The sequence below is a fragment of the Bactrocera dorsalis genome, chromosome 4 (genome assembly GCF_023373825.1).
Source record: "Bactrocera dorsalis isolate Fly_Bdor chromosome 4, ASM2337382v1, whole genome shotgun sequence".
Taxonomy (NCBI): Eukaryota; Metazoa; Arthropoda; class Insecta; order Diptera; family Tephritidae; genus Bactrocera; species Bactrocera dorsalis.
Genome location: NC_064306.1, coordinates 12,925,357 through 12,948,079, shown reverse-complemented (window position 1 = coordinate 12,948,079; position 22,723 = coordinate 12,925,357). Strand labels below are relative to the sequence as shown.

General features: G+C 33.2%; 3 protein-coding genes across 12 annotated transcripts in view; 2 read left to right on the top strand and 1 right to left on the bottom strand.

The window, feature by feature from the left end:
• Positions 1-14,757, top strand: part of LOC105234232 (protein sprint) — a 538,584-nt gene extending 523,827 nt beyond the window's left edge. For 8 of the 9 annotated variants that reach the window (XM_049456740.1, XM_049456741.1, XM_049456746.1 and 5 more), the window contains 2 exons: positions 12,495-13,321; positions 13,391-14,757. In XM_049456740.1, the coding sequence (XP_049312697.1) occupies positions 12,495-13,321; positions 13,391-13,711 (1,148 nt within the window). In that variant the 3' untranslated portion in view covers positions 13,712-14,757. Of the gene's footprint in view, positions 1-10,660; positions 12,140-12,494; positions 13,322-13,390 lie in introns of those variants that run through there. The other variant, XM_049456748.1, reaches the window with a different exon arrangement.
• Positions 14,758-18,523: 3,766 nt separating this feature from the next.
• On the top strand, positions 18,524-21,259 carry LOC105234230 (ATP-binding cassette sub-family B member 10, mitochondrial). The gene is made up of 7 exons (XM_011216520.4): positions 18,524-18,941; positions 19,012-19,218; positions 19,283-19,485; positions 19,551-19,832; positions 19,891-20,409; positions 20,465-20,689; positions 20,747-21,259. The coding sequence occupies exons 1-7, from the start codon at positions 18,626-18,628 to the stop codon at positions 21,014-21,016; spliced, it is 2,022 nt and encodes a 673-aa protein (XP_011214822.2). The 5' UTR covers positions 18,524-18,625; the 3' UTR covers positions 21,017-21,259.
• A 147-nt stretch (positions 21,260-21,406) lies between these two features.
• On the bottom strand, positions 21,407-22,551 carry LOC105234229 (uncharacterized). 2 transcript variants are annotated; one of them, XM_011216518.4, is made up of 3 exons: positions 22,267-22,551; positions 22,060-22,198; positions 21,407-22,006 (listed from the first exon to the last, which is right to left on the bottom strand). In XM_011216518.4, exons 1-3 carry the CDS (start codon positions 22,400-22,402, stop codon positions 21,499-21,501), a joined length of 783 nt encoding a protein of 260 aa, XP_011214820.3. In that variant the 5' UTR covers positions 22,403-22,551; the 3' UTR covers positions 21,407-21,498. The 2 variants fall into 2 exon arrangements, with proteins under 2 accessions (XP_011214820.3, XP_049310347.1); XM_049454390.1 differs by having other exon boundaries at positions 22,060-22,211; positions 22,267-22,400.
• Positions 22,552-22,723: the final 172 nt, after the last annotated feature.

Here is a 22,723-nt window from a genome sequence, read left to right as displayed (position 1 = left end):
AGAAGAGCAAAGGCTTGCACTTTTATTTTTTATTGTTTCGAAAAGACCTTGTATTTTAGCGACGCGTGTGCGTACTTGTTTACATACATACATATGTACATACCACCATTGCACTCAATAATGTGCATCTAAGCTGTGTGAGAATAATAATAAGTTAAAGCGAATATACATACATATGTATATATGTATGTATGTATGCGTATGAATGCACAAGAGTTTTACTAAACCACACTGTTATCAGCTGCCACAACCAAACAGCGTTTAATTATAAGTATGTCTCATGAAATCACTTAAAATTCAATTAAAAGTTGATAATGCCTCTCTATGAAAAATAAATAAACTATTTGTATATTTAAAAGTTTAATTATTTAAACTAAAATTAAAAATATAGTATTGCATTAATAATAAAATTAATATAAAAAATTAAAATTAAAATTAAAATTAAATTAAAACAAAAACAAAAGTTAAATTAAAATTGCATTAAAATTAAAACTAAAAATAAATTTAAAATAAAAATAATTATAAAGAAACTAATATTTAAACTAAAATCAAACTTCAAATAAAACTAAATATGTTAAAATTTAAATTATTTTTCAAATTAAATTGAAACTAAAAATTAAATTCAGAAGCAAAAAGTTGAAAAAAGTTAAAAGTTGAAATAAAAGCAAAACTAAAATAAAAAAAATTAAAAATAAAAATAAAAATAAAATAAAATTAAATAAAAATAAAAATAAAAATAAAAACTAAAGTTAAAATTTAATTTATAATAAATGTAGAATACAATTCTAATTGAAAACTAAATTAAACTTAAATTTAAATTGCTTATGAAATTAAAATTTAAAAATAAATAATAAAAATAACAATTAAAATTATTTTTAAAATTAAATTAAATTAGTTCATAACTCTTTAAAGTTAAAATAAAAGCGAAACTAAAATAAAATTAAAGTTAAAACTTAATTTAATTAAAATATAATTTAATTTAATATATAGTTAAAAACTAAATTAAACTTAAATTTTAATTGCTTATGAATTTAAAATTAAAAAAATTTCTTTTAAATTAATTAAAATTAAAATTATTTTTAAATTTAAATTAAAACTAAAAATAGTTCATAATTTTTAAAAGTTAATACAATTAAAAAATAAGGTTAAAATTTAATTTAATTTATTTAATATCTAGTTAATAAAGTTTAATTAATTAGTTTTAAAAATATGTCATTGCATTTTAATCAATAAATATTATTTTTTTTAATTAATTAAATGCAAGCAGTAAACTTAAATCAATAACTTTAATTATTAAATTTTTAGTTTCATTCACTGGATAACTCAAATTTCTTTTAAAATTATATGATTGCATTGTTATCAAATGTAATTAATTTAAATTTAATTTAATTAATTAATTAATTTAATTCAATTTATTAATTTAATTCAATTTAAATAATTAATTAATTTAATTTAATTTTAAAAATAAAATGGAATAATAACTGCGAAATTAAATAAAATGAATTAATTTAAATTAATAAGATTTAATTTTAACAAATTTAAATATAGTTTGTTGTTTTACATTATTTAAATCAATACTTTTAATTATAAGTAGATGGATTAAAATTGTATGATTGTGTTCATTCATTGTTAACTCAAATTTGTTTTCAAATTATATGATTATTTTGTAACCAAATTTAATAAATTTAAATAGTAACCTAATTTAATTAAATAAATTTAAAAAAAATATAATTTAAATTAATATATTAAAAATATTATCAAATGTAAAATTAAATAAAAATAATTAAACTAATCTTATAATTAAAAAAAAATTAAAACGACCTAATTTTTTATATAATTTTTATCAATAATTTCAGTTATAAATAGATTGCTTAAAGTTATAAGATTGTGTTTTTACAAAATATAATTAATTTTTTAATTAATTAAAATTTAAAAATTCAATTTAATTTAATGGTTTACTAGTTTTTATTAGCTGTTAAATTATATAAATTAATTTAATTTATTAAAATTTACTTAACCCTACCTTTTTATATATAATTTAATTGAAATTAATTTAACTAATTTAATTCATTTTAAAATCCGTTACATAATATTATAATAAAATTAATGAAATTAAACACAAGACTACAAAATAAAAAAAACACATCACTGACGCAATTGATTAAATTTCTAACATTAAAAACAGTAAAATTTTGCTGTTTACGACGAAAGCACCTATTTACATGGCTAAAACCGCAATATTTGCAGTTAAATGTGTCGTTGTCTGACAACGCGCTGATAACTGCAAAACGCGCTGATATCTTTAACTGATAGTCACAATCCGCAAACCCACACACATACACATATGCATGTGCATACATACATAATTTAGAATGTCAAATATAATCACTCGTTTACATAAGCATCTTGATTGTATTTCACACACTTTAATGTGGGAATATAAAAACCTACATTTTTAGAAGCAACAACAAAATTTCCATAATTTATCATGCAAATATTTATTTGAGCTTAAAACTTCACTGGGAAAAGTATAAATATTATTTTAGTTTTGCATTTTAGTAAAGGTCACTAAACCCACTTAGTTTATAAACAATTTATAAGTTCTTACCTCGGAAGATATATTACAAGTCGCTTAGAATCAACGTGGTAGAGTTGTAACTACTTCTACAATAAGTGTTGTCGGCATAGGATAATTTTATATCTCAATTTAGAGACGCGACATTTTTTTGTTGTAAATTATTTGTTGATTATAGGACAAAGCGTCATTCATCTCCTGTCATTCAACATGTCATATACATAACATTTGAACCCTTTAAGTCTTACACAAAAAAGCAAAATTTTCAAGATTCAATAGTAATGTTGACTGATGATTTCCTACAGAACTTTTCAGCAATCACGATCATCAAATATACCAGAAATATTCTTGAAGCAATCATTTCGTCGAGATAATAAAGAAGTTGAGAGATCGTGTTGCACCATTAGTGCCTTACCCTTGAGAAGACTACAATTCCTAATGGTTTAACTTTCGCCGTGGCTATAAATGTGTTTCAAGGCCCAAAAAGATCAATTTTCTATGTCGAATTTTGAATGAATTTTGTTTGAAGACATAATGATTATAAAAGAACGGTACAGTTTTCTTTAAAAATGCTGCAAAGCTGATTTCACTAAAATTTGCCTAGTAGTTAATATGCTAGACCTTAATCAATTTTATCCTACCTCAAAATAAAAATTTCCTTGTTTGCGTTTGCGAACCGGTATTCATACAATGTAAACCTATTTAAAGTATAATAATTTTGTAACACAGTGTGTATATACGCGACTAGATCCTCAATCTTGGAAATATCGATCTGAAATTTTATATACACCATTTTATCCCCAAGTCACTGTGCAGCTGTCATTAAAACTGAGCTATCAAAATCACGTTCTTGTATGGAAAACTTTTTTGCTTGACGATATATGTATCTTCACAATATTTTGAACGGATTATTGCTAAAACGTCCGAAAATATGTTCAGATCGGACGACTAAAGCATACTACTATGAGCAAAAAATAGTAAGACGTTGTCGTAATTTTAAAATTCTTAATTTATTCTTCAAAATCTATGTCGACCCCCTCAAAGTAATCCCACTTGGCCACAATATACTTATGCCAACGTTTTTTTCAATCCGAAACAACCTTCAAGCGCGTAGCGATTCAGGTTTAATGTATTCAATTGACTCAAAGCGGTTTCCCCGGAGCGCTCGTTTCAGTTGCTGAATAGCCAGAAGTCACATGGAGCTCAGGCTAATATGGTGGTTGGGGCGCGATATTTGTTGAAAATTTGGCGAAAAACTAACGAAAGATCAATGCCATATGCGACGCTGCATTATCGTGGTGCAAAACCCAAGAGTTAAGCGGCCCATAATTCCGTCTTCGAATAGCTTCGCGCAAATGATGCATAACACTCAAATAGTATTCCTTGTTGACAATTTGGCGGGTCGGAAGGAATTCGGAGTGCACTACCTCGATAATCGAAGCAAACTGTCAACATCAAAAACTATCTGCTTTAACGTGGTCGTCTGCCATCTGTTTCCCGATCGTAAGCATAGATCCAAGACCCAGCGCCAGTAATTATACGTTTCATGACATTCTAGTAGTCGGCAAGCATTGTTTCACAGACGTTAACGTGACGCTGTTTTTCAAAAAAAATAGTGATTTTGGAACCAAGCGTGCTTTCACTTTTCTTAGGCCCAAATGTTCTTTCAAAATGATTTTCACTCAAGCACCAATTCCTTTATTTTATTGACATGTTGATGATCAGTTGTTGTTGATGACAGCCCTGGATGTGATTCGTTGTCAACGCCTAACCTAACCTTAATGAGAGGTTAATTCATTTTAGCCGAAACTTTACGGCCTTCGACTTGCAACTTTTTCGCTAGTTTAAGTTCTTTTCTCTCATTAAAAACTCACATGAGTGGGGAACGATAAAGCTACCCAGTTGATTCAATACATATGTATATAAGAAGATTTTATAACTCTCTCTAAGTGTTTAGCCTAGTTATGAGTTATGCTAGTGGCTTGTTCGATTGACAAATTCCTACTTTTTTATATTTATTACGATATATGTTTGTATGTATGCATCTATAAACTACAATAGGTCATTCAAATACTAATTTCGCCCTGCACATGCTGCTCACTCACTAGAGCGTAGCTGCCACGCTGTCTATCACAACTCACACTTTGGTCGCTCTAAGAGTCTATCTGCCAGACAATACAAATTGACAAATGTATGTTTGTGTAAATTTTTATACTCTCGCACAAAGTTGCTAAAGAGAGTATTATAGTTTTGTTCACATAACGGTTGTTTTGTAAGTCCTAAAACTAAAAGAGTCAGATATAGGGTATATATATCCAAAGTGATTCAGGGTGACGAGTAGAGTGAAATCCGGATGTCTGTCTGTCCGTCCGTCCGTCTGTCCGTCCGTCCGTCTGTCCGTCCGTCCGAAGAAGGTTAAGTTCGAAGGTATGGGCAAAATCGGCCCACTACCACGCCCACAAAATGGCGGAAACCGAAAACCTATAAAGTGTCATAACTAAGCCATAAATAAAGATATTAAAGTGAAATTTGGCACAAAGGATCACATTAGGGAGAGCATATTTGGAAGTAATTTTTTTTTGGAAAAGTGGGCGTGGCCCGCCCCCTATTAAGTTTTTTGTACATATCTCGGAAAACTACTATAGCTATGTCAACCAACTCTATAGAGTCGTTTTCCTTCAGGCATTTCCATATACAGTTCAAAAATGGAAGAAATCGGATAATAACCACGCCCACCTCCCATACAAAAGGTTATGTTGAAAAATCACAAAAAGTGCGTTACCGACTAACAAGAAACGTCAGAAAAAACTAAATTTTACAGAAGAAATGGCAGAAAGGAAGCTGTACCCAGGCTTTGTTTAAAAAATTGAATATGGGCGTGGCGTCGCCCACTTATGGAGCAAAAACCATATCTCTGGAACTACTAGACCGATTACAGTGAAACTCGGTTTATAATATTTTTTTAACACCCTGAGTGACATGTACGAAATATGGCCGAAAATCGGTTCACAACCACGCCTTCTTCCAATATAACGTTATTTTGAAAATCCATCTGATGCCCTTCTCTGTTATAATACGAGTATGTATATACATTAGGAACCAAATAAAAAAAATATGTAAATGACGGATAATGAAATCTCGATTATCACCTTAACATACGAGAGTATAAAATGTTCGGTGACACCCGAAACTTAGCCTCTTCCTTAACTTTTTGTATATAGAAAATTGTCTACTAGAATTGGAAAATTGCTGATGCAATAATGGCAACACATTGAGTAAGCGCATAATTATAATTTTCTAAAACGCAATTTTCGAGATCCTTGCTTTGTTAGACTTTTTACACAATTACTTAGAAAAAGTGCGCACTCTTCACGCATACAAATGATTATTTTAAATAGGTTTTGTTAGAATAATAAGTATAATAACGATCAGAATGTCAACTTTAATGGAATCTTGAAATTTATGGCGTGTGATTCGACCTTTGCCGCAGACTATAGTTTCTACATAACGCTTGTTTACTAGAAGAGTGTCTTAACAAAAAAATTATAATATGGAAAGACACGGCAAAAATTCAATTTAAGTTAAACTCAAGATATATAAATAATAAAGAGTAAATAAAAAAATTTAAATGATGCCGTTCAAATATTTTTTACCAGCGTATGGCTTGCTAATATATTTAGCTCTTCAATATTTCGCTATATTTATTTGGTGTTAAGCCATTTTTCTACTAAACAACTAATTTTGTGCGGGTATGAAGGAAGTATACTCTTCGCACTGCCATTTATAATAATATCAGCATGTCAAAAGCTTTGCAATCAGTATCGTCTCGGTGCATTCGAGGTCTCTAAGTTCAATAATTAATTTTTCTTTAAATTAATATTTACCGGAAATCATTGTGTTGCAATGTGATCCTCTTCATCGACGCTGCATTTATTTCAAAAGCCTGTAACCAAGATATTTTTTGATCTTCTCATCTGCACGATCATCTGGAGCGTATTTTCAAACACACCTATCGTCCAGAACTCCCTTCATCTTTTTAAGGGCGAGATTGGCTAAATCATTTATTCCAAAAGCCTGTAGACAAGATCTCCCTTGCTCGTCTTAGGTGCAACATCATCTGAAGCTTTTATTTTTTCCCAAAACATCTGCTGCCAAGAACTCGCTTCATCTCTTGAGAGGCAGTAGTAGAGCTCCTATTCGAAAAGTTTTTCTTTTCTTCTTCTATGCAAGATCATCTGAATCTTCGAATAGAACAGTTTTTCGACTTCAGTTATTTTTAGGTCACGAAAATACTTGGAAACATTTCAATTGTCGATTTTATTTGATAGATATAGTTCAAAAACTATGCTGAGACAGCTTATCGAACAGATAAAGCTTGCGTCATGCGTTCGCTAAACTCGGCTGGAGGACTTATGCCTTCATATTAACATTTAATAACACGTTGGTAAGTGCGATTGTTTGAATCGCGATTCTGACACGAAGCATTTTGAACATTATTTGACATTTATTACTATATTATTGAAGATTATATTTATCAAATCTCAGGTCTATCCGTTGAGTCCAATTTTCGATGACTCGTTCGAGCATTTCGACTGGCGAATGACACGCGTGATGTTTTGCTCCAATGCCTGAATCGAAGCGTGATTGTGCGCATAGACTTTACACTTTGCATACATATATCTACTGGAAAAGTCTAATGGTAACGGTAACGCGATAACGGTCGCCATTGACGGTTCCGTTCTCATCGGTATCATTTTTGAAAAAATATGGACCGAAGATTCAACCGGCTCACAAACCCCACCACGGCTTTTCTGTATGAAATGGAAGCTCTTGAATCTCTTCAGGTTGTTCTTCGTTCAAAATGCTCAAAAACGTCGGATCCTCTTGGAACTTTTTAAAAGCCCATAGAGCAGTATCGCTTCGGAAGGTTTTTGAAAAAAATACCTTTAATTGGATCACCCGTTATGTATCGATCTGAAGCTTTGCACATATTCTTTTCTCATCAAAAGGCTGCTCATTCGTTGAAACCGCCAATATCGAACCACTATAGTATATGGTAAAGCTGTCATAGAAACTGACCAATCGCAATCAAGCTCTTATGTGAAAATTTCTTTTCTTTCACAAGATATCTTTACGAAATTCATCATGGGCTTTTGTCCGAGGCAGCGTTACAATCTACGAAGAAATTGTTCAGATCGGACCACTGCCGCACATACACATCTGCCTAACTGATCAAAATCAACGTTTTCGACAAAATATTTTGTATTTATGTAGGGTATTGTAGCTTCAATGCAGGCGAAGTTACCGTTTTTCTTATTACTCGTTTCACTTTTATCAGCTTATGTTTTATATGTTCACTTCGTTCTCATACAAATTTTTATCAGCATTTTCAATGCCGTGTTTCAAATATCCGTTTAAAAAAAAAATAGGCAAAAAATCTATTTTATCAAAAATATAACATAATTAGCCTCGTTCTATTTAGTACATAAGTATATGTACATATACATACATATGTACATGCATTTGTATAGGAGTTTAAGTGTAAACTATATTTAGCGCTGAGCGCATTTGCTCATAAACCAATAAAAAGAGAACATCTTCTAGTTTAGATAAGTAAATTTCAAAGTGTTATTGTTACAATAAAAAGATATGTATGAAGTAATATATATGTATGTGCATACATAAGTATGAATAAACCGTTCTTGAGTCATGCAAAAAGCGCGACAAGTGACTTGAGCTTCAAGTCATTGCTACTCATTTCCTTTTAACCCACTTAATTTGCACACATATACATACAAATAAGCAGTCCCATGTATATGTACGAGTATACTTAATTGTTGTTGCTATTAATTTTACAATTAAGTCCATAAGTCGGTTTGGCTGGAAATGCCGCCAAACGAATTACAAGAAAATAATATTGATGATTTCGCAAACTTTGAAAGTGAACTTACATTTTACTAGGGTGTTGCTTATTTGATTAAATGTTAAGTTTATTTTATATCGAAGACCTTAAAAGTGTTTCAATTATTCTGAGTAAATGTTAAAAATCAATTTCAAAAAGTCTCTATTGTACTAATGGCATGTTATAAAAGAAAAATAGATCCAAGACTGCGAAGTCATAATCCAAAAGTGAAGAAAACCCAGGCGTCGGGCCTTAAATTGTTTGGCAGGAAATCTTAAAATCTTATAAAACATATTACACTCTGAGACCTTAATACCAATTAAATTTAATTGCACTTCCAAAAAATAACTAGAAAACTAAACAATTTTAAGAATATGAGAACACCACCATTACTCTCGGGACATGCTTTGATTTGACCATTGGTCTTAAAGTCTTTTCAATTAAGCACATTGTCAGCCACAGAGAAAAATGTAGATAAAAAATATTATTAAATTCTTCTACGGGCTCATCGAAAATTGCTCAGGTCAAAACAAAACGAACTAACCAGCAAGAGCACCACAGCGGTTCGGAAACACACATCCTTAAGCTCGAAAGTCGACGTAGTAGCTTTTGTAAACTGTAAAGAAATGGTGGAGTCAGCACTTTGGAGAGAACATAAGATTGAACACGCAACACCGTGGATATTGCTATCAAGTGCATTGTTGCGAAGTCTTAGAGATGCTGGGTATATGAAGGAGTCCAAACAGGGTCACGCTGAAATTCTCTCCTTCTTCAATTGCATCCCTGAAAACTTGGACAAGTGCATTACAGAGGCTACTTTATCAGAAATATTTAAGCACTTTTTCCTCCATTGTCCAGCCTTTGAAAGGCCAAGACGAACCCACAGATATAGCCGGACTGACTCAAAGCTCTTTATCAATATATGAAAGTCTTGATGCTAAATTTTTATTGGAGTTCTAGGTACCACAAAAGACCGATATTGTAAGCTGTCCAAGTGGGATCCCGTTTTTTTTTAAGATCGACAATTCAACTTAACCTAACCTAAACTTCTGATTGCTACAATGAAACATATTTAACACCAACTTATGTGAATAAAAAGTAACAATAGAAGAGTCGAATTTTAGACCAAATAATAAAGGGGAAACTAAAAGAAACACCACAGTGGTCCGTTCAATACTTCAAAAACTTAATGCATTTTGGACACAATCAGCTATTGATAAAAAGAAAAATCGACAGTGTGGAGAAAATATGTTAAAAAGAAGGATGAAAGAAAGACCACCTCGGTCTCGTCAGCTGAGGTTTGCATAAGAAACAATTTCTACGAAAATTGTTTTGCACTATTTGTTTTTCCTCAACATAAATGTAAACTTCCTTCAAACATCTAGACACACGAGTTTTAAACTCCAGTTCCAGTTCGATGAACTCATTGCTTAAAAATATGCCATATCGGACATTATGAACACCCTAGTAATAAATTAATATACATACAAACATATAGATTATAACTTCAAGTGCGTATGCCGACAAAACCCTCTTATCGCTAAAGTGTATGTATCCTGAAGGCTGGTACGAGTTATAGATTGAGATTTCTTAAGTCGGATAAAGTTATGTTTATGCCGTTTGTATAGAGAGCATTTTTGAAATAGAGTTTAGTCGAGACATGTTTTCGCGGTACAGTTAAGCTGGTCAAACTCCAAAAAAGATATATGTATGAAACTAAATACTACGGTAATCCCTGCGTGCTGCGCAATAGCTCTGCCTACTCAACTGTACCAAAATTGCAAAAGATCTAAGGTAGTTTGGATTTTTGTCGCTGCTTGATTTTCCAAAGGATTTTCCCCTGTATTGAAATGGTTTGCAAAATTACCACTGAATACACACGCGTCTACAAAAAAGAAAACGGCTTTGCACGGAACTCACTACCTATCCACAGCTGTTCACTCGCTTTTGTCCGCTTCCGCTGTATGTAAACAGAGACACAATCTATGTACTTGTACTCTCAGCACTCTGTGGGATCGGAACAGATAAGTAATTTCGTACACGCAAGACTCTCACCACGCGCGTGACCAGGTAGCGAGCACACAATTCTTGGGGAGAATGCCGAGAGCAGCGAGCGTGTGTGCGCTGTGCTGCGGCGACAACGCTCAGCAGAATCTACTCGCAATTATTTTAATTATAAAATCGCTGCTGGACAATGTGGCATGCAACAGTAATCGTTTTGCGTTCGTCGTGTGAGCAACAAAAGCACTTAAAGTGACGGGTTGGCGTTTAATAATTCATACGATCACGCTTGACATTGTGATCGGCTTGTATGAGTGCGTTCGACACGAAAACGATTTTTCGCTAAATTGAGTTTTTAATAGCACAGCTGTTTTAGTGAATACAAAAAATTGTATAAATTGAAAACAGATTTCAGAAATATCGTTTGATTCACGCAAAAAGTGCTTGGTACAGCCATTCAGTCGCTGAGTTTCGACTGTGTTAATCGGTTTGTACCGTACGTGCACCACTGCTCCGTGTGTGCCGATGAGAAACTTTCGTTTTCGACAATTCGTTTTTGCTGGAAAAAATCTTTATAATATACACCATGAATTGGTTCAAAAAGTTGTCATGCGAAAAAGCCGTGAACCCGCATAATGAGAAAGCGCGTGAACAGCGACACAAACGCATTAAAAAAACGTCAGAACACAGTAATGCCAACTCCAATGACGAAGTTAGTAAACCTTCAAGTTCCTTGTATAGTAGACCTATGGAAATATTGGATCCTGAGGAGTTCTTTCATGATCCTGAACATGTGCGCAACTACAAGGAGGAAGCCGAGTTTCTGGAACTTATGTCGGAATGGGAAATCGTACCAAATCCGGCAAACATAACAAACTTCTTCTCTGCTGATTTCGAAGATGAGTTATTGCAGCAAAGAACTCAGCCGGTGCCGACAGGTGAAAAGAATGTGATAACAACTCCTGAGGAGCCAGAATATACGAACTGCGGCAAGCGAGAGCTCAGCGCAGCACGCGCGCTTCGTAAGAGAAAAAGGAAGACACGTTTCTGTGATATGCTATTTAAAGAGAAAATACAACTTGGTTTGGTACCGCCAGAACATGAATCACATACAACAAATCATATGAAATGTAAACGAAAAATTAGCGAAGCTGCACATAAGACTTCGCGTAGCACAATAACTTCGAGTTTATCATCGCTGCAAGTGAGCTTCAATGGTGTTGAGGAAACACCAATACGAAACGCCTGCGCAAATCAGGTAATTAAAGACTGTGCCATTAATCGCAATCAACTTAAGACTGAAGCCTTAGCTAACTCTATAATGGGCGCTATTGGCAAATGTCCCGATCGGGATAGTACACCACGTTCCTCTGAAGCTGATCTCATTACAAATTCAGGTGATCTTTGTCATCCAACGAGCCGAATCAACCATGATCACTACGATATTAAGCAGTTTTTCCGACTCGATGATTGTGGAAACATCTTGTTAAGCACGAATCATATAACAGAGACGAGAGGATTCGGTTTGACAGTGACCCAAAATAAGCGCTTATACAAACGGTATCGAAAACTTTGCAAACCTTTAGATGAAGAAAGAGTGCATATTAGCTGCTTTGAGGTGCTTAAGCGTTTCTTATTGTGGCTGTGGTGTTTAGTATGTGGTGAGTTCGACTAACAACTATAGAAAATGTAGAACCCTTGTGGAAGGTGTGGGTAATTTCCTAATTGACTCAACTAAGTGACTATCTAAAATACCTGTTAGATAATTTAAGAAATAGGGGCTATTTGAAAGAGTAAAACCAAGTCTTTTTCAAATATCGCGAATTGCAAAATATGTCGTGATTTTTAAAACTATTTTGTATAGAAATTTAATCAAAAAGAGCTCAGTGCACAACAACTAAGTTTTTATTATTTAATTATACAACTTATAAAATTTTGTATTGCTCACTTGATTTTTTCAATTTTAAATTTTGTTACCTTGTTTAGCTTCTATCTAATTGGTCTTATCATACGCAGGTCACCCACGCAACAAGCTGAACGCGCCCACTGGCGGTCCCGGCGAACTGGTGCGCGCTTGCACACTACAACTCGCGCAAGATCCGTGCTCCACATTTGCGCGCAATATCGAAAACTTTATCTCCTGCACTAAGGAGTCACGCGAAGCGGCGCCACAGGTCGTTATGCGCAACATGCGTCAGTTCATGAACGGCATGAAGAACTATCTCGTGAAACATGGCGAGGGTAAATTCCATCAGGAAATCGAAGCGGCGCGTTCGCGTCTCAAAGCGGACGAGTTTCTCAATTTGGACGCCATACTCGAGACTGTTATGCATGAATTGGTTGTGCTGCCGCTGCGCGAACATCTCTACGGCATGTTTGTGGACTACTACAAACGCTCGGAAGACATACAACTATTGGCACAAAATGTTAAATACGCCTGCGGACGCAGTCCTGCTGATTTTGGCATACGCGCCACAGTTACGCCGCCATCACCCACATCATTGCAAGCAATTTCGGCATTATTGCAACGCCTGCAAGAGGCTGAACTGCCGCTCGAAAAGCTAGATCTATTTCTATGCATAATTTCAACAATATTTGAGGCCACCGGCTGTCCACGCGGCCAGCAGTTAGGCGCCGACGACTTCCTACCCGTGCTGGTTTATGTGGTGGCCAAGTGCGGCTTCGTAGGCGCCGAGATAGAGGCTGAATTCATGTGGGGCCTACTGCAACCGACATTGCTGAGTGGCGAGGCGGGCTACTACTTGACGGCACTTTGCAGCGCTGTGCATGTGCTCAAAAGCTTCATGGCTTCGGAGAGCGAAAACGGCACGGGCTCGCTGGATGTAAGTATAGCACTACGCACTAAACTAATTTTTAATAGTTAGATAACATTTTTTTCCTCTTCTTTGCAGTGGCGCTCTTCCTCGCTGCCAGCCTGCTCATCGGTGCTGCGCGTTATCATACCCGACGAATGCAACGGCTCATTGCAAACGCGCACACTGCCCGTGCGCCCACACACTACTACGCGCGACGTCTGCCGAATCATTGCACACAAGGCGCGCATCACCAATCCACAAGACTATGCGCTCTTCAAGCTCGTCGATGGCGAGGAAACGCTATTGAATGACGCCGAATGCCCACAGGATGTGCGTTTCGCATCAAAGGGCAAGCACTGCATGTTGGCGTACAAACGCATTGACGCCAAAATCGCTTGGCCCACAACGACCTATTAGATATGGTGTAAAATTTGAAGTCGCTTAAACGCTCTTAACGCATAAAGCAAGATTATTTTGAAATAATCGCAAAATTTATGAAGCAAAGCAGCGCGCAGCATGTCGACTGGGAAACTTTTCGGTTGTTGGCACAAAATCAAAAGCCTGAAGTCAGCTAAGCATGCGCAGAAGAGCAAAAACCAATATGATATTTCATTAAGGCGCGGATTAATTTTAATTAGTTGTAATTGAAATCAAATCATTATGCACCATTGCTCACTAATCACACTGATTGTGTTTAATCATACAAACACATATACATATGTAGTTATATATGTTTGTATTTACGACTATACTAAACAGTATTGCGATAAGTTAGTTGTAAGCGAAAGCACACACACACCAAAGCATATGTGTGTTGTAAACGTAGTTTAAGCTTACTATATAAATGTATGTAGCTAGTTATATATTAAGTGAGACTACTGACTAATGACACTTAATGTAAAAATTCGAATTAATTTTGTACACTTAACGAACACTGAACAATTGCGTTTACAAATCAAAACAGAAAAAATATTGAGGAAGAGAACAATTGTAAGACAAATTTATGAATAAAAAATATAAATAATTATTTTAATGTATGCGAAATATATAATTTTTAATTTGAATTAATGTCGAAATAAACTTAAAAAATGCCTAACAGCATTAATGAAAATAAAAAACTCATTCACCATAAATCGGCATTAAAAAATTGAAAAAAAAAGCTAATTAAGCACTAATACTGCATTAATACTGCATTAATATTAAATTGGCATAACTAAAATGTTAAAAAAAATTAAACCAAAAAGTAAAAACCACAAAATTAATGCGCAAAAACTAATTATATAACAATTATATTTTAAGAGTTACCATACTAGTTGCTAATTTGTAAATGAAAGTGTACCCAAATATCCTATTTTATATGTAAAGTGTTTAAATGCTTAAAACTACACCCTATATTGTGTAAATATTCATAAGATTTGTATAAAGAAACAACACGATAAATATACTTACATATTTCAAACTAATTTAAACACATTTTATTTATTTTTTCAGTTAAAAAAAAATTTATTTCAGATTATTTAATAAAATTAAGGTGTTATATACAGTTAGAAGGTCGAAAAAAGCGAATTTTTCAGAAATTTTTCTGAGCAAACTTTTTAAAAATATTGAAACAAAAATTTGTATACATATTATGGTAATTTTTAACTGTATTTTAAGACTTAGTGTTGGTAAAAATATTATTTAGAAAGGAACTACAGCTGATCTCCGGCAGCTACTCTCAAAAAAGACGTTTAGCGTTGACCACTATATCTCTGAACTGGATCCTATAATATGAAATGAGAAAGCCAAACAGATTTCGTTAAAGTAATGATAAATCTTAAAGCAAATCAAAGGAATAAGCAAAATAAAATTGTTTGACAAAATGGCGGTTTCTAAAATAAAACTCGATTTCAAAAATATTCAACTGAACTTTCTATTTTTTAAGAATACACACATTAACACTAAGAAAGTAAAATGAAAAAAAAAATACATTTTTTGAAAATTCTAACTGTATATAATAACTCTTAAAGGAAAATTAATCATCTAAAAGAAATAAAGCGCAGAAGTAGTGAGAAATAAAGCTTTTTTTATTATTATAGTTTTTTATATTTTATTATTATTTTACATTTTATTATATTTTATTATTATTTCTATAACTGATTTTTATTACAGCTTTTATTATTTTAATTTAAACAGTTTGTATGTTCCGTTTCATTTGAAGCATTTTAAACATTTCGGCGTTATTTTCATGAGTAAACGCCGAGCAAGCTCACGAGTAGTGCAACTTGCGGTTTAATTATTTTATTATTTGTATTATTATATGTTTATGTTTTGTTTTCAAATACAATCACGTACTATTTAGATTTCCGGGGGTTGTTCTAAAACTTATTGATCCAAACGAGGTTAGATCTTCGAAAGTACAGCCCTCAGCCGGATAAAATCCGGTTCAATTCTAATAACGTAGAACCGGCTGTTATGAGTATCGCCGGGAAGTTGTTTTCCTGAGTGACTAGCGACACTGCTGACTCTAGATTTATAATTATTTTTACGGGTATTTTAATTTTAAAAATATTTTTGCGCCATTTACACTGCTATATTTTCGGCTCAGTGCTATTTTCTTAAGCGACGACGACGTATCGGCGGGGAAAACCTATACAAATATGGTATTTACTAACAATAATTTTGCAATGAAAAAAGAAATTCAATTCGCATGTGAGTTTTCTTGAATATAACAGCTAGTTGTTGTTGTAATAGTTTCAAGTATCATCATACTATGCAAGAAAAATATCCAACCAAAAACAATTCTAACGTTTACATCAAACTAACGTGCAAAATTGTGTTAAAAACCGTTACATATTCTGCCGCAAGCAACACTGTATAAGTATTCCTGTTGAATAATATCATATAACCAATCAAAATATATTATATTTACACTTGAATTAACTTAAACTCATGGAAATCAAAGTCTAAATGCTGGTCTCTTTGTAAAAAAGTAGCGGGAAAACAGCGCTCAAACAATTTTGAGCAATCCTCGTTACTTACCCTTAGCCGACTATACCATATAAATAAAATAGGCGTAGATTTCGGTCTCGTATATGCGCCGGTAGTGGAAAATCCAATGTTTTTTAATATAACATTTAAAAGCAGTTTATTGAGCAGAAAAGACCGTACTCTTAGAAAATTTTGAGAAAAAAAATTTACAACTTTCTTTTTTCAGTTCTATTGTCCCACGTTTTACGTTACATTTTTAAAATTCGGGGTACCTTTCAGTGATTTATATATCCGACATGCCTATATTCTATTTTACATTATTATTTTAAAATGTCAGATGCCAAATTTGAGACAATCTACAAGAAATTCAAAATCTCTAAATATAAAAAGTAGAAACTAAATAATAAATGAAAAAATAATTAAAAATAAAAACTGAAAACGAAAGAGAAAGAGAAAGAGAAAGTTAAAGAGAAAGTGAAACAGAAAATTTTACAAAATTAAAATGAAAAAAACTTAAACGCAAAAATGGAGCTCAGTATAATTTACAACTTTTTAAAATAATATTGAATTATGAAAGAGTGTACACATATTAACAAAATATGTAAGTAAGTAATATGAAACCCTTAAAAAGGACAAATGCTCTTCGAATAAAACATTTTAAAAGTTTTGTAACAGATTAGTAACTAAAGGTATACTGAATTCTCGAAGTGCTCCAAAATGAACTGACATTTACCGCTGTGAATAATCAAAAGTCAGGCAAACCAAGAGAGTCATTATAATGAAAATAAAAACTATATTACGTTAATTAAAAATTCTGAAACACAAGAGACGACTTTGAGCTAAGTTTTGGTATGGAATATCAAAGAAAAATTCTTTTTGCAGCGCATTGTAAAGCGTAAGCAAACGCGGAACTCTTGCGTAATATGTAAATGTTATATTTTCTAAACTTCGCAACATTCGAAATTTACAGTTGATGTTCAAAACTACAAAAATAACAATAATACTGCTCATATATTAAGTTAGACTTGTATATACCATACATACATACATATGTGTAATCATAAGTTAAGCTAATGAATAAATGACCTATACGGAACCTGCAAGAAGAATAATATTTATAAACATTATTTTACGTTACTGGAAAGATTTTTGAAGTACATATACGTACATATAAACCCACGTATAACCCAAGCCATTTTCAATATTTACCTTATATAAAATTATGTATATGAAGTACATATGTTTAAATTTTTTTCGTAATATAATATTATGTTGTATTTATAGTATAATAGTTTAAGAATATAAAACTCAAATAATTATATACATAATTACATATTTATAATCGACTTCCCCATATACGCATATAATATTTAAGTAATGATGCATAAAATGAGATCATTAAAAATAAAGTTAAAATGTATAACAAAAATAATATTTATATATTTTATTTTATACCTTAAATTTTATATAGTTTATTGAGGAAACACTTCTCCAGCTTGCTGAATGACAGTGAAAACATAACATAGCAACCACCCCTATTCTTTAGTTCTGCTTTCTCCAGGTTGGACAAACAAACAAAAAAAATGGGTCTGGTAGTCAAAGAGAGCAAGACGAAATATCTCCTGTAATCGAAAAAACAGTCGTTGCGCTCGCGACGATGCTCCCACGTCACTGTTGACAGGCATAAATTCGAAGTCGTAGACATATTAGCCTAACAGTCATAACTTCATAATCGTATTTTCCATATTTCCCGGCCAAACCCATTTTAAAATAACTTACGAATGAAATTTTGGAAAAATTTCGGATCTGCGGATAGCCACATGTATTCTCGATTTTCTGTCGAGCTAGCCATACATAGATACTATACTATGTACAATTGTATACGGAAAGAGGAGCTAGTGTCTAAATTATATATGTATACTGTATACACACTTTTTATATACATATATATATACTTTTCTTTAAAGTATATTGTCTGGGTGTTTTTAGGATTTTTTATCTTAAAAGTTTAGTATTTAAATTGTTCTTGTTGCAACTTAAAACAATTGTCCAATCTGCATAATAATTTAAAAGAAGGCATCGCGGACCAATGAATTTTTTTGTCAAACGCAGAAGAGTATACTATCTTGGATTGACTATCGACACCAAATATGAACCAGGTACCGGCACAGCTAGATAGATTGTTAACCAAATTATAATTATCGATTTATTCTTATCGATAAAAAGCACCAAATACTTACTTTTGGCAATCTTGGTATTTTTCAAACAGCTGTTTTAGTCGTGATATGTGTTTTTCGTACGTTGTTATGTATACCGCGCACAAATTTATATTTTTTTAAATTAAAATAAATACTTATTAAAATGATAGTACGCTGTGCCTGTATAAAAGGCGCGCTTTCACGCCTTACAAGTCACAGTAGTTTCCACCGACCGTTCGTGACCTTAAGACCAACAACCATTAGCAGAGGCTTTATCACAGTGCATGGCTTACGTTCAATACAAAAACAAATATTCGTGCCCACTGTGCGCGGTAATGTGGGTCTGCGAATAGTGCGATTTCGTGGTAATGTAAGCAATAATGCACAGCAGGCTGAGAAAGTCACCAAAGTTAAATTACATAGAAAGGATGTAATACGACTTATAGGCCTAGCGAAGTCAGAAAAATTGGTACTTATTGGTATGTCAAGATTTGCAATAAAAGTTCTTAAGAAATGTAACAAGGGTTGTAAATATTTGAATATTTTTAGCGGCAATGGGTTGTTTGGTGATTTCTTCGGCTATAACAATGAGTGTACCATTCGCATTGGGAAAGATATTAGACATAATTTTTGATAAAAAAGGAACGCATGCAGAGACCATGGAAAAACTGAAAGAATTTTCCATAATTCTGTTAGGCATCTTCGTGCTCGGTGGTTTAACCAACTATTTCCGGGTTTACCTCTTCAATAGTGCTTGTAAGCCTCTACGATTATATTTATTTATATTTCCCATCTAATTAAAATATTTTGTCCGTTAAAGCTTTACGCATTGTGAAAGATTTGCGCTCCAGAGTGTATCGGCGCATGCTTTTACAGGAAACGGGATGGTTCGACACAAAAGGGACCGGAGAATTGCTGAATCGTTTAGTTAATGATACATATATGATAGGCAACTCATTAAGTCAAAATTTATCGGATGGTTTGCGCTCTACTGTCATGATTGTAGCGGGCACATCTATGATGGTACGTACAAATATGTATGTCAGTCAAGTTTGTCGATATTATTCATTTTATTTTCAAATAAGTAGATATATACATCACCCAGTCTGGCCCTAGTTAGCACATGTGTTGTACCATGCGTCGCTGGTATGGCTATTGTATACGGACGCTATGTTCGCAACATTACACGTAATCTTTTGGACAAATTTGCTAATATATCAAAATCTGTGGAAGAGCGTCTAGGCAATATAAAGACAGTAAAAGGATTTTGCAAAGAACAGGAAGAGAGCAAAGCGTATGAAATGCTACTTACTGATGCTTTAAATCTTGGTTATAAGGAAGTACAAGCACGATCCCTATTCTTTGGTTTGGTAATCAGGGAAAAAAAGTTTATCAAAATATATATACACATTTAAATATTTCTTACAGACTGGTTTCTCCGGTAACGTGATAATAATTTCAGTACTATATTATGGCGGCACACTAGTTATTAGTGATGCACTCAGCATTGGCGCACTGACGTCTTTCATACTGTATGCTGGCTATTCTGCCATATCCATTAACGGGCTCTCCAATTTTTACACGGAGTTAAACAAAGGTGTAGGGGCAGCTCAGCGTGTCTGGGAAATACTTGATCGTCAATATTCAATCCCATTACATACAGGTTTCGTACCGAAAATTCCTCCGCGTGGAGAAATTAAGTTTGAGAATGTATTATTCAGTTTTCCATCTCGTGTGGAGAGCATCATTTTGAACAACTTCAATCTCACGCTTCTGCCAGGCGAGACAACTGCTGTGGTGGGGCGTAGTGGTTCAGGGAAAACCACTATATCTACATTGTTGTTGCGTCTATATGATCCGTTACAAGGGCGAGTACTGTTGGATGGTATTGATTTAAAAGAATTAAATCCAATTTGGCTACGTAGTCATATTGGTGCAGTAAATCAGGTAAGTGTGTTAACTAATCAGATTTAAAGGTGTTTAACTTGAACTAAAACTGTAGGAACCAACGTTGTTTTCTGGAACAATACGTGATAATATACTGTACGGCCTTAATCCCGGCACGAAAGTAAACGAAGAAGCATTTGCAGATGCCATTCGTAAAGCACATGTTGACGAATTTGCCTCACAACTACCGAATGGTCTGAATACGCTGGTTGGGCAACGCGGAATGATGCTAAGTGGCGGTCAAAGACAACGTGTAGCGATCGCAAGAGCGCTTTTAAAGGTAATATAATTGTACAATATGTTTTGAGAAAATTCATAAAATAAATATTCTATACAGAATCCAGCGATATTGATATTGGACGAAGCAACTAGCGCTCTGGATTCTGTATCAGAAGAATTAGTTCAAAATGCCATTGAGCAAGTATCCAAAGGACGAACAGTACTTACAATTGCGCATAGGTTAAGCACTATACGCAACGCTGATAAAATAGCCGTTTTAGAAAACGGCTCTGTAGTAGAGCAAGGACGCTACGAAGAGCTGATAACAAGTGAAGCTGGTACATTCAGAGAATTAGTTCGGAAGCAAGCTTTTATGGTGAATTCTTAACAGCTTGGGATTCCTTTTGCTATAAATTATTTTAATGAATCGATTTAATGTTATCTATGTTAGTGCAATATGACTATATTGATTTGTTTAAATTATTGTAAATATGTATGGTTTTATGAATACATAAGGGAAGCAGATTGTACAGTTACAGGATAATCTTTTTGTTGTTATTTATATAAGTCTTTAGGATTTTTTTTTTTTCGAAAATAAATATTTCTGTAAAGACGGTAAAAAGTTCTATGTTACGTTTAAACTTTTATTTATTACCTGTGTTCCAATATTATAAGGATTTTTTAGGAGCTCCCAATAAAAAAAGACTTTAATAAGCATTGGGGACATACTTTTTACTTCATTTTTTATTAACTCTCTACATTATATTTCGAAATGGCGAGATATAAAGTTTAATCTTCAGAAGCTATAATACAGAGTAACATGGAACTTAAATTAAATCTCTATTAATACGAAAAAAACTCACAAAGCGGCTACGTTTGTCTCGTTTTACTTAAAACCATAATCAAAATATCAGCCTTAATATTATCTTGTTCTTTCTCTGGTAGTTTAGAAAGATAGGTATTTAGTAATCCAAAAAAATCTTCATGTTTCCTTTTCTTTCTGTCATTAATACTACATTTAATGTACTCATTCAGAGTACCAACCAACATATCAAACTTTGCTTCAGCATCTCTTGTACGGGTTCTTGAGCGTATTGATTTTTTGAAAGATTGACTGATGGATGGTTCATTAATTGGCGTTTCAATCAGAGCTTCAATATGTGGTAAATTAGACTGAGTTTGAACCTCAACAGCTGCAAAATCTTCAAGTTCGAAATCTAAACTCTCTTCACATGATCTTTTTAGAGAATAATTAGAGATTCCCTCATCAAAATCATTGTTGCTGTTGCTGCACAAACTCTCATCGTGATTTTCTTCCTTCTTTGTTTGTAACATATCCTGGGAGTTTTCTTCCAAAGATAATTTCAACTTTTTTCGTCTGGAATAATATGCTTCAAAAAAATGTTAATATTATTAATAATAACTACTAACCGTGTATCAATGAAATCTCTGAGAAACTCTAAACTCTCCATAAATTTCCACATGCTATGTTGATTCCGTTCAACATAGTTTCTATTTTCTCTTACAAAACGATCACGAAGTGATCTCCAACGGGATTGACACCTTTCAACTATGCAATAAAACTATAAGTTAACTAGTGGGCGCTCAAAGTCACATATTTAAGAAAGGTTAACTTACCGGGCTCACCTGTTTCAGCTGAAACATTGTTCCAACATCTTTTAATAATTTGCTGAGTTTTGTCCGAAGTTTTGTTGTTTTTATCATACAAACATGGATATTTCCGCACAGCGTTTATTAAATTCTCTTCAAACATTATAGCGGCTAAATTGATATATTTGGGCGCCCTAAATCGAATGTTGAAACAATATTTAATGAAATCATATTCTAATTAATTATGAAGAGAAAAATGTTGTTTAACAATAAGAAACCAAAAACAAAACAATAATCATAGTCAGAAAGCATTCCCAGCTGTTCGTATTAGAGATGTGCTTTCCATTTTACAATATACGAGGCGACATATCTGTAACCCTTCGCATAATTGAGACAATGATTTTTAAATTTTTTTCAGTAAACTGTATACAACTGAAATTATTTTGAAGTCATTGAAAATATGAAATCACACAACCCGATTCAA

Excerpts from the sequence above, each read along its gene's own strand:
- LOC105234230 (XM_011216520.4), top strand. The coding sequence starts at position 18,626 with ATGATAGTACGCTGTGCCTGTATAAAAGGCGCGCTTTCACGCCTTACA. Across the intron at positions 19,219-19,282 it reads TTACCTCTTCAATAGTGCTT|CTTTACGCATTGTGAAAGAT; the intron begins GTAAGCCTCTAC and ends TGTCCGTTAAAG. Across the intron at positions 20,690-20,746 it reads TCGCAAGAGCGCTTTTAAAG|AATCCAGCGATATTGATATT; the intron begins GTAATATAATTG and ends TATTCTATACAG.
- LOC105234229 (XM_011216518.4), bottom strand. The coding sequence starts at position 22,402 with ATGTTTGAAGAGAATTTAATAAACGCTGTGCGGAAATATCCATGTTTG. Across the intron at positions 22,199-22,266 it reads AGCTGAAACAGGTGAGCCCG|TTGAAAGGTGTCAATCCCGT; the intron begins GTAAGTTAACCT and ends TTTATTGCATAG. Across the intron at positions 22,007-22,059 it reads AGAGATTTCATTGATACACG|ACGAAAAAAGTTGAAATTAT; the intron begins GTTAGTAGTTAT and ends ATATTATTCCAG.